Raw genomic sequence first — 12171 nt, forward strand, 5'->3', positions numbered from 1 at the left:
CTTTGATTGGAAATACTCTTTAAAACTCTGTATTTATACAACCTAAGCCAATAAAATTTTTTGGTGGTAATAAATAAGTTTAATTAGTGAATTAACGGATGCTGCTCGAGAATTTTCAATATGGAATAAAATTTTGAGCAGATCAGAAAATTTAAACTATTGAAATAAATATTTTATTATTCAGTAACTACACAGTAATTGAAAATATAAAACACTTTAATCTGCATAAAATTAAGTTATTTTTTTGTTATTTAACATATCTATCAGATTAAAAAAAGAACTATTTGACAACATTGATAAATTTTTGACTGTTTCAATACATAAGTAAATAAGTTTTTGTTGATTTCTGAAGCCAAAAACCTAATGCTGATGCCCTATCACACGTATTTTGAATAAACAGCTCTATTTCACTTAGTAAATTGAACACAGGTAATCAGTAGTTTAGATAAAATGGACCAAAAAATTACATATAATCTGTTCTAGACTCTTTTGTATGTTGAAAAATTCAAAATTATAATCAATATTTCAAATTACAATCAATATTTTGTTCTAATTATTATAATAATTTAGTGTTTAAAAATAAAACTTGATATATAAAAATAAGTTTCTCCTCATGTTATCAACATATTGTGTTCGAAATATTATTCAAAACATTCATTTAGGTTTTTGACAATTTTTGACAGTTTAAACCAGTTTTTGAGGCTTGTTGTCAAAAACCAGTTAGTTTTTGACGTCAGAAACCCAACCCTGTTGTTAATAAATGGAATAACTCACTCCTGGAGGTAGTAAATGCTAACACAATTGACACATTACAAAAGAAATACGATAAACATGTTGGGGTAAATCGAGAAGCTATCCATACTTAGAATAAGACACCCATAAGTATAATTTATGGGCATTGTATGATATTTTATCATGTATATATATTGTTTGTTAATCACATTTTTAATTGTGTTGCTGTATTTTCGAAATGTAGGACATCCATGTTTGTTATGGGCATCTTTTTCTCAAGCACCTCATTGGGTATTTTGACTGTTGTATTTGTATTTAGAAAATCTCAGAACTGGTTGGGGACCTCAAATGTATATCTTCCATATACTCTGAGCTGAAATACCTTGCCCCTGTATTAAGGAGGAACACATTTACAAACTCAGTGCATCAGCACAGTAACAAGATACTACCGGTTACTAAACTCAGAACCTGGTGCCATGTCCTGTCTGACCATGCAGAATGATACTGAACTAAACAAAAACAAGTTTGGAGAAGTGGTTCAGCACATGAAAACAAATTTCTTTGATATACCAGCGTCCTGTAGATTTTGTTCTTTTTATTGTAGTGCAAATTAATATACACAGTTTGTCATCTGAATTGCCCTTTCTGTCCAGAGCCTTACCTCCAAATCAGTTTTTATCTGATTTGGGTGTGACATTATACAGAATGTAACTAAACTGATGGTCAGAATTGTAAGAGGTGATACAACTCGTCAAAACAACTTTCACCATACAATTTGGGATCGGAAAGCAAGTGGCAAGCCGAGAAAGGACGCCTGTGTGGTCAAAATGAAGAACACAGTAAATATGAATAATAAAGGATAAAGAATCTTTATTATCAGAAACTTTACAACAAATGCTCAAATGAGTGACCACCAGCTGCAATACAGGCATCACATCGGCAATGGAGTGAATTGCGTACACCAGGCATCATCAACCTTTTGCTTGTGAGCACTCAGAGTGCTTGATGCTTGTGTCTGATTTTGTGCTCATGAGCACTTGATCAATGGCCCCTTGTAAAACTTGCATTCAAAGATTAAAATCATACTGATTTCAAGCATACGCATGTCAAACTTGTCATTAGGATGATTTGTTGATGATGGGTACAGGCAGAGCTCGTGACTAGACAAAGGTTGACGACTTCTGGCGTACAACTTGAAAAGTTCCTGGTATTTCACGAACATCTGCAGCTGCAAAACTAATTCGGGTGATAAGGTCCTCTGATGACATCAAAGATTGCCTCTATCTGATTTACCATTCTCACACTCCTTGCTCGACCTGTGTCATGTCTTCGTGCAAGTGTTGAAATATTCTCTTATCAGATACCGCCTTATGTGGAAATCTCTCCTAATATCCCAAGTTTTATTGCTTCTATGGCATTGTCGTTTGCAGCCCCCATAAATAAGGTGCATATCGCCTTCTCTACATTTGATTATTGCTGCATTTCTGTTGTCAAATAGCTAAATGACTGGTTCTGCAAAAGGTGATGTTTCATCCAGTTCAGTTAGTTAACCCTGTATATACAGTTGGAATAGACCAAGCAGTCATCCACGTACAATATTTTATGGTGTTTTTTCAGATCTGGAATTTTTTGAAATATTTAAAATTTCAAACCCAAATTTCAGCTGAACAGACCCCTGGTCTTAACGTTGATCTTTTTTTTCACTTTCATCTTCAAATTACCTGCCAGTTATTTGGCCGTTGCTGTTAATTTTCCATCCCTGTTTTCATTCTTGATCGAACATTATTTTCTTTCATTGAAAAGTGAAAAAAATGAGAATAACTCACAGACTAAGTTTTCAAGTCAATATTCTTGCTAATTGATTAACATGATTTTTGCCGTTAACTATTGGTTCCACCAAGGCAATAGGGACTTTTGATTTTATCGTGTCAATATCCAGCCAATAATAAGGTGTTTTTTGCATATCTTGACAGATTGTTTCTGCTGTGAGCTATCTTCATAGTCTGTTCATAATCCATCGAGATATCAAAGATGAAAACGTGATATTAGATGAACAGTTCAATGTTAAGCTAATTGACTTCGGGTCAGCTACTTTTATGGGAGATGAACCGTTTTCGACCTTCTGCGGAACCATGGAATACTGCAGCCCGGAAGTGATTCAGGGTGAAAAGTGAGTATTTTTGTGTCATATTCCTATCAATGTTAAATTTTTCAAAATTTTTTGTCAAAAATACCGGAACGAAACGTTAGTATTGAACCTATTATTATCTACATTTACAGATACAAAGGACCCGAATTGGAGATGTGGGCTCTTGGTGTCACACTGTATACATTGATGTGTGGAGAAAATCCCTTTGTTGAGATAGACGAAACTCTACGTGGAGATTTCAAAATCCCAGACAGTCTATCTAGTGGTATGTCTGTTATTCAGTACCATTAATCATGTTATTTTTCTGAGTTGAACATGATTTGAAAATCTGTCTGTCACTCTTTCTCTCTGATATTTTATTGGAAATGAAAATGTTTATGTTTTCCTCTCAGGTGAACCAATTTTGACGATGAGCAACTGTTTAAAAGTGGATACGTTGATATAATTTTGCTGCTTGGTGGTTGAGTGGCTAGGGAGCTAGCCTCTGACTGTGTGGGTCTGGGTGCAAATCCCAGTTTGGGCATGAATATCTACTAACATAAACAAATCCCCTTGACAGATCGTACAGATCTCTTGGGAGTATGTGACGATCACGCTGTAATTAAAAAAATGTCTTCCTGCAACTGAGGAAGGCAAAATAATTATCGGGAACAAAAAACTCAGAGAGTGAATAATTAATACCCCTCCAAAAAAAATAAAAATACTAAATCATGGAGACTTCAAAAGAGCTCTTACACAAAGATGAAAAGGGCTAAAGCTCCGCAATGAAGCGTGCCTATGGGCTCTGGAACTTATTGCCGCAATCTGTGCAACCAATCACTTTGCATCACAAGGGCTTGAAGTTGAGCTGAAAGTTTTCAAATTTTGAGGCATGAATGCTAGCCAGTCTTCCATTTGATAAAGTCTGTCCATCATTGAAAGCAATCGGACCAGCAGTGTTTAAATTCACACTTCAATACATGTATATGTTACGGTAAAAGCCAGAAGACTTGCAAAATCTAGGTTTTGCGAAGGCGAGTTGGTGAAAGCTTAAAATACGCTTGCAAACTTTTTCAATAATTAAAATTCTCGCAGACAGTAAAAGCCTGAAATGGGAGTTAGTGAATCAGTTGACCATTACAAACGTATTAGTTTCTGGTGATTATTAATTAATTTGTAATTATAACTATTTAATGAACCTTCATTATAAACGAGCTTTTGCTGTTCAGATTAAATAAATTTCTTCTGAACAGTATGAGCTTTGAATCAAATAATTTTTAATGATAAATATTACTTAGTTAGCATCAGGAACTAATGATTTTATGGTGGTAATTTGTTCATTAGTTAATTATTAATTGTAATTATTAAATAATTATAGTTATCAATTAAATTTATAAGCATCAGGAAGTAATAAGTTCATGATGGTTAATTGACTCATCAAAAATGTGCTTTGACTTGATAAATGCCTAATGAAAAAAAATTTTATAAGTGTATTTCAAGCTTTTATTAACTTGCCTTGGTAAAACCTAGGTCTTACAGGCGTTTATCGTGACATATACAAGAGCAATACTAACCTTTTAATTAGTTGCTAAAGAATTTGGTAGATGTCACCATTTTTGAACAAACATCTTAAAACTATCATATACATTTTAGGTGCGCACAGCATGTTCTAATAAACTAATTCGCTTGAAGTTTTTCATTGCGATGTTTTCAAGGTGCGTGGATGTAGTAGTATCCTGATGGCTTTGCTTTATGAAATTATGATTTGATCTCCTATACGACTTTTCAGTGATTGTTGACTGAAAGAGCGTTTCCAGGTCAAACTTACAAAATGTAAGCCCAAAATTCTTCCTTTAAAAAATTTCAAGCTGAAACAAACAACAAACCTTGCAATGCGGAGCAGTAAATCCCAGCGAAATTCTTAAATTTTTCAGACTTCCACTTGGCGACACCATACTGAACACACATTACATTGAACATCGAGGGACCAGACACATCCCACTTCACATCTCGGAGAATAACACATGTGTAGCATGTTATTCTCTGAGAATAACACATGTGTGACATACACTACAGCAAACACATTGTCAGGTTTCAACACATTCTTATATCCTTTGGGCTTCATAAATTAGGAGTTTTGATGTCCCCTTTCCTAGAATGAGAAAACTTTCAGCGGATTCCTTGTATTGATTTATGATGAATACAGAAGACTCTCAATAATAATCTGCTGCGTCCATTAATCCTGTGCTTTTAGGCCAGTTTTCTTCGAGCATAGAAGAGGGAAACGTGTCTGTGTGCATGTTTGTGTGCAGAGGTTTATACTATTTAAATGGTCTTTTTCAATTTACTTCCAGTAATCCAGCGATTTCGGTAATCTGGCACATCCTAGTCTGATATGTGCCGGATTAACGAGAGTGAATTGTGAAAAATTAAAAATATCTAAGAAACAGCCTGGGGGAGCTCTTACATCTTACAGCTGGGACCACAGGCTAAGATCTTTCATGTTCCTCAGACCAGAATTTTTCATAGATCCCTTTATAGAAAATTTATAGCTTAAAAAATAATCAGATTGATACAAAGTTATTAAAACACAGACATAGAAATGAGTGTTCAGCGTGCATTTCAACATATTTCCAATGAAGCCTTTTTTTCATTCAAATGTATGTTCATTTACAGACTTGTCTCACTTGATCCAGCGACTGTTAGATCCAGATCCAACAAAACGCATGACTCTTCCAGAGCTGGAAGAACATCTATGGATCAACCAGCCGATAGATATTTCAACCTACAGGTTTGAAGATATTGTGCACTGCAGTAAGTTCACCCATAATCTTTATTTTTTAACTTGGTTCTGTTGCCATTATTTATGTAAGAATTTTGTTTTTACAGTTATGAATTATCTATCAATTTTATTAGATGTTTTAAAATCTTTGCTTCTGTCTTTGTAGGTGCCGAAGAAGCCAACCCAACAAAATACTACATTGATTACCAGCTGGTGTGCAGGAAGCCGAGCGATTCTGTCTGGTTGAGTGACACAGAATGCAGCACAAAGAATAATGCTTCAAATTCATTGGAAAACCTCACAAATTCGGAGTCGAGTTGCAGGAGGCATTTCTCAGAAGGCAGCGAGCTTGGGAGCGTATCTTGAGAGTGAAATTGCCTTGTGCAAAGGAGGGCGATGCTTTTCTGCTTTGGGCATTGGTAAGCTACCTTTTTTTGACAAGACATATTGTTTGTTTATAGGTTTTGGTAAGACAAGTTAGTCAATAATTTTCATCCCTTCAGATCAATCATTTTTCTTTAAACGATTGCAAATTGTATGAAAGGTACATTAAAACCCAGTCAATCTGAACATCTGCTTAATTTGAACATCTCAAACAGTCTGTATGAAAAAGAAAATAATTATCCATTTCATGCACAAGGCCATCATGAGATTCTGGAACCCCTTATAAGCTTGCCACAATCAATGTTAATTTTGTGTTAAATGTCATCGTGGGGATCTCATGTGAACCAAGGGCACCAGATACAAATTGACTGTGCCCTCAAGTCACGACTCCCCTGCCCTTATGCATTCAGTTCACCCATTCAGTAAGTGTATTGTATCTCTGAGGAAGAAAGATCAGTGTCAGGCTTTATGGACTCTGGACAAACATTGTGGCGGGGGGGGGGGGTGACCACACCCTGATTTAGCACATTCTTATATGCTGTTGAACAGAAGAAATTTGGTGATCATTTGTGATACGCAAACAAAATGACTGGATTCATGTTCACCATTACCTATGTGTAGCTGCCAAGTCTCCTGGATATTCCAGAAGGCTCCAAAATTTCCACTCCATCTCTCCTGAAAAATTCTTATATCTTCTGAATTTTGGCCGTGATTTGTGAAAAATCCAGACTTTTTGGAGTAAAATAATAGTTCCACAGAATTTTAATGTTTGCCATTGCATAAAATCACTGTCTCATTGCAAATAAGACAAAGTCGCCAAGCAGACAGCCTCAGTTTGGCTTTTTCAACATCTGAAATTGAAGTGATGACTTGTATCTGATTTGACCATACGTCCCTATAAGTCTCTATGTCCCATTTTGGGCCTGGTGGTGAATTTTTTGTTGGTGTGATTTGATTTGAAAGTAGTGATGGCAGCTTCCGTCGAGCAGCCATCAAAAAAGTCTTGGTGGCCGCATTTGAGCAAACTGGCAATGGCTTGACTTTGTTTACTTGGCATTTATCAGCAACTAATTATCATGGGATGGTCTTAGTTGCCGAAATCCCTGTATAATCATTATTGTATTCTATTAACAACTGCATGGCAAGCACAATAACAGAAAGAGTAAACCATTGTAAACCACATGATAACCGGAGCTTTTTTCATCAGCAGCTTCATATTTTGAAGTTTGCTTTAATCCCCCTTTTTTTAGCTGACACCTCTCGGGAATCTCCAGATTTCTGGATTCTAAAAGTTTGCACGTCTGCATGTTTTTTTGCAAAGGGAAAATCCCTACATTGTTTTCCATAAATACCTTTTATGCTTATTTTTGTATGGAATTCGTATCCACGTGAAAGCTTCAGAATTCTCATTCTCCAGCAAGCAAGTTGGCAGCTATGCTTTGGAAGTCGTTTATGAATGCTGTTCACGAGTCAGATCGAAGTCATCTGTTTTTTTTTAAACTACTTGTGGTGTTGAGGTACATATTTGTCTGGCTTTATTATTATTATTTTCTTGAAACAAAGGTTTTCAATCATTCTAAAAGTTTGATCCTCTGAGAAATGACATCTGAAAATTAATAAAACCGATAGAAGAAAAAAACATTATTGTCTCTAATTATGTTTTAATCATTTTCTTTCATCTATGATGGAGGTTTCAATGAATTCAATATTAACTGTCTAAAGTTCTTATCGTCTCATTTTCAGGCTTTGAATCCAAGAGATATTTTCTGTCAAAAATTTCGCTGTTGCAGGGGATGCAGAAAACTGACTTTGTTGAAAGTGTTGATAGGAATTCCAGGCTTGCATCATACTTCTTTCTTGTTTGTGTTCAACCGAAGACATTCCAAGGACAAATGGGCATTTTCGTTTTGTTCCTGTTCTCCCCACCTCCCAATTTTCGATGATCAAATATATATGTTGTGTTAATCGGATGCATTATAAAACTTGTTAAACTTTCGTCTGTCATCCCAGTATTGTTATATTCAACTATCTTTGTTCAGTGTTGTTCCGTAGCGAGAATTACTTTTCTACAAAGACTGGGCAGATTTTTTTTCATACTTCATTTGTGTCAGGCATAACTTGCTTTATTAATTGCCATGTTATTTTATTGATATTATTATTTTCTATCTACCTCTTTGCTTGAATTATATGCAAAGTTGAGGAAAAAAACCAATATTTCCGTCTCTATCAATTTCAGTGGGAGAAGCTTAAAGATATAAGTTTGTTATATATATGACCTTATGATACTAAATTCAGTTATATATTATAAAGAAAAAAAGTTAGAGCAAGCTTCTATTCTCCCTAAAGTTCACTATACACTTCCAAGTTTGCCTGCTGAGGTGTATCTGTGCAGGCATACCTAAACAGTTTGATTCAGGCGTACCTTTTAAGGCAGTTACACATGTTCAGGTTTGCTTGCACAGGTATATCTTACAGAATAGTTTGGTGCATTCACACCATTGAGGCATACCTGAATGGTTCGGTGCATCCACATCATTCAGACATACCTGTTAAGGCCATTACACATGTTAAGGTTTGCCTGCACAGGCATATCTAAATAGTTTGTCACATCTGCATTATTCAAGCTTATCTGTTAAAGCAGCCAGACATGTTCAGGTTTAACTGACAGCCTATGCAAGCAAACCTGAACGTGTATAAAGGCCCATCTGTTATACATGCCCAGTTTTTTTTACCTCAGTGGATTGGTTTCTTCATGTGGCATATCTGTAATGGGTATGCTTAAATCGTGTGCATGCACTGAACTGTTCGGGTATGCCTGCACAGGTATACATGTGCAGTTCGATGCATCCACACAATTCAGGCATATGTATTACAAGTACATCAAATGAAGAAGCCAATTCATCTGTAACCAATCTATGTACAGGTGTACCTGCTCAACCCGAACGTGTGTGTGTGTAGCAAGCTTTACAGGTGCATCAAATGAAGAAACCAATTCGTTCGGGTCAAAAAAATAAAAACAGCATTCACACCCTACACACATTCCGGTTTGCCTGCACAAGTATACTTAAATGTGTGTAGTGGCTCCTGTTGATAATACTCTTGAGCCAGTTTCTAAAAATTGCATATTGCATAATGGAATTATAAAGTTTGACTTCATCTGTAAATCCAGCTCTCATAAAATATGAAAATGGTGGCAGCAGTACTCTAAAATGTCAGACGGTGTCCAAACAGAACAATATGCAATAAATTTTGGGTACCTTTGGTCCTCTAAATAATCCCCCATACATCCAATAGCTCTTTGCAACATGCCTCTTGCTGCATCATGCTCTGGCACCAACAATTAGGGAGTTTTAGATGCAAAGTAATCTGCAAGTACCTGCGTTATTTGCAAAAGATTATTTTCGTATTACCGTTCAGCCATTGTAATGGATAAAATTGTCTTTGCAGATCATTATACTGGAGGGAAAATAACACGGCGCTAATTGAGAAAGGCATTTGGGACTTATCATACCTGTCTTTGTAATGAAATGGTCTGTATAACAAGCAGTGAATAATTTAATGGATCAAAGGAAGGTGTCTAACATGGTGTGTCTCTCTCTCTCTCTAAGCTGAGTCCTCATAGAATCCTTGGCTACCCACAGCACATGTTTATTGGAGCGACTGTTATGCACATTTCAACATCGAGTACAGGTCTGCAGCATTTTTGTGCTTTGGTAACAGCTCATCAACTGTAACTTTACACCTGCTTTTGCAGGAGTTGGAAAGTGTGTGGTCCAGTATTGTCCAAACATGAGCTTCAATGTGCTCCTTCAAGATAGTGCTGGGCTGTAGTTGTCCAGAGATACCATGCAGTAATTTAGCTGCAACCCGTTTGGACCTTGAGAGGTGACGGATTACAGTAAAACCAGTCTAAAATGGAATAGTATTTCGGTCTCAACGTTCCATTTCATATAGGTTCCACTGTATCATTTTTTCCGTCCTCTGAATAGCAATTTTTTTCGTGTGTAAATCTTTCACAAAATATAGAGACTTATGCATAGAGGCCGGAGATTCACCCCTCCCCACCTCCTTCACAATACACGCTCTTGGTTATACCCCCCCCCCCTTTCTATTCGAGGACTTTGTGTCCGCTTATGGACCTGCGGACTGTCATAGTTTGATAAAAATTGTATCAAATGATGTTGATTGATGTCATTGAGTTTTTATGAACAGATACTTGTGGATTGAATCAGTTTGAATTGCAGGTCGGGTCCTTGTTGCTTGTTGGGCCACTAGAGTGGGTTGTAGTTTCTGATTTTTCCTACTAAATGCCAATAACCTGCTTTCCAATGGGAGGGGGGGGGGTGGCTTTGTGGTTTGGTTTCGCAATCACTAGTTGACTTTGCATCCCCCGATTTTTGCCGTCATGGCATTGTGTAGTTGGAGGCATGCCAGCAAAAGATTCTGGATGCTGTTGAGGACTACTTTGAGGACTGTGTCTGCTTATGGACCTGCAGACTGTTATAATTTGGTAAAAATTGTATCAAATGATGTTGATTAGGACCTATGTTTAGTGGTATTTGTTGTTTATCTTTTTGTTTCTGACAACCGAAAATTTCAAGAAATAATTCAGTTACGTTGCATTATTGTCATAGTCCTTCAACATCAAGATGAGACTTGTCTATGTCATGCCATGTTGGACGATGCTATTCTTTTCTTTAAGGTAAAGCATTTGCACATTGAGAATCGCTCATCAGCAATTGATCTGGCACGTTCGGCCTCTCTTTATAGTAAAGCAAAAGTGCTCAATCTTCTGGAAAGTGCAGGTTACTTGAGCTATCTGGAAGTGTGTTGTGGCAATTTAAGCAATTCTGAAATGTGCCAAGAGCCACTTAATCTAAAATGCTGTTGGCTGCCTAATAGAACTTATATTGTGCCATCGGCCGCTTGAGTTATCTGTATGTGTGCTGCAAGCTATTCAAGTGATCTCAAAGCATGCCAACTGGCCCATTTGAGTGATATTGAAATGTGCTGCGAGCCACTCAAGTGATCTCGAAGTGTGCCAACAGGCCATTTTCATGTGCCACCAGCTGCTTAAGTGAACTGGAGATGTGCTATCAAGTGACTTGATAATATTTCGTGGGCCACTTGAGTGGTTTGGTTATTGCAGACCACAGGTAGAGCATGTCTAGTAAAGAATAGAATTGTCTGACATGATGTAGCCTCGTGCTTGGGGGACTGTACTGGGCCGTCTTATGAACAGCATGGACCCCAGGGCCAAATGATTTTTCCTGAGGCCCTACATGGCCAATTTTCGAAAAACACAGCTACTTCTCATTTTTCCGAGGTTCCTCTTCTCTTGAGACCCAGGTAGGCCCATGCGTTAAGACGACACTGGGACTGAACATGCATTATCATTATAATATTGTGAAGCTCTCTTCGTTGAATGTGTAATGGATCGAGAGTGCAATGACAAAATCTATATCCTCAGACAATGTCATTTCAAAGGGAATCAGTATCTGTTCTAATGTGATTGTTGATAATTGTATTATATATAGCGAGAGAGAGAGAAAAAAAGAAAAGTATTTTTGAGAAGTATAGGTGATAATATTTGTGATTATGTGCTTTAGGAGAGTAATGTATATATATGAGTGTTTGTACTTGTCCGTAGCACCTATGATCCGGGTGAGCTAACTCATCATTATTACACATCCTTCCTTTGTGTTCTACGTATGTGACCGTTTAGGTGTCATTTCTCTCCCTATTGTATTGTTTTTGCTTTTCTCAGTGTTTAGCAATAAAGTGCGGAAATTAATTCGGTAAAATTGAGAATTTCTTGTTTGTTATGTAAGCGGAAACTGCTGCTTTGCAGACATATGCACTTGGTGTTTGAAATTTAAGAGAATTCATGCATTTTGTTGAATTTCTAGGGACTAATAAGACATTTTTCCAAGAACAGTGAAAAATTTATGCCCCATAATGAGGGGGGTGACCTGCGGCACATTTGTAGATCACCAGTTACTTTTAGTAACCCGTGGGACATTACAGATCACCCAACCTGTGGCACGTTACATATCACTCAACCCGCGACACATTTGCAGATCGCTTAAGCAGCCCGTGGAACATTTCCAAATCACTTGATAGATCCGTGTGATCAGATCACTCG

The 12171-nt window shown here is 36.9% G+C and overlaps 1 protein-coding gene across 1 annotated transcript in view; it reads left to right on the forward strand.

The window, feature by feature from the left end:
• Pask (PAS domain containing serine/threonine kinase) overlaps positions 1–11825 on the forward strand; it is a 52933-nt gene extending 41108 nt beyond the window's left edge. The window contains exons 16-20 of the mRNA XM_089248483.1: positions 2706–2902; positions 3013–3146; positions 5537–5674; positions 5809–6061; positions 7770–11825. Coding sequence (XP_089104609.1) covers positions 2706–2902; positions 3013–3146; positions 5537–5674; positions 5809–6008 — 669 coding nt within the window. The 3' untranslated portion in view covers positions 6009–6061; positions 7770–11825. The remainder of the gene's footprint in view (positions 1–2705; positions 2903–3012; positions 3147–5536; positions 5675–5808; positions 6062–7769) is intronic.
• The last annotated feature ends 346 nt before the right edge of the window (positions 11826–12171 follow it).

This window comes from Pholcus phalangioides, unplaced genomic scaffold (assembly GCF_987345545.1).
Source record: "Pholcus phalangioides strain wild (caught in Gottingen) unplaced genomic scaffold, Ppha-v1.0 ptg000020l_1, whole genome shotgun sequence".
Lineage (NCBI taxonomy): Eukaryota > Metazoa > Arthropoda > Arachnida > Araneae > Pholcidae > Pholcus > Pholcus phalangioides.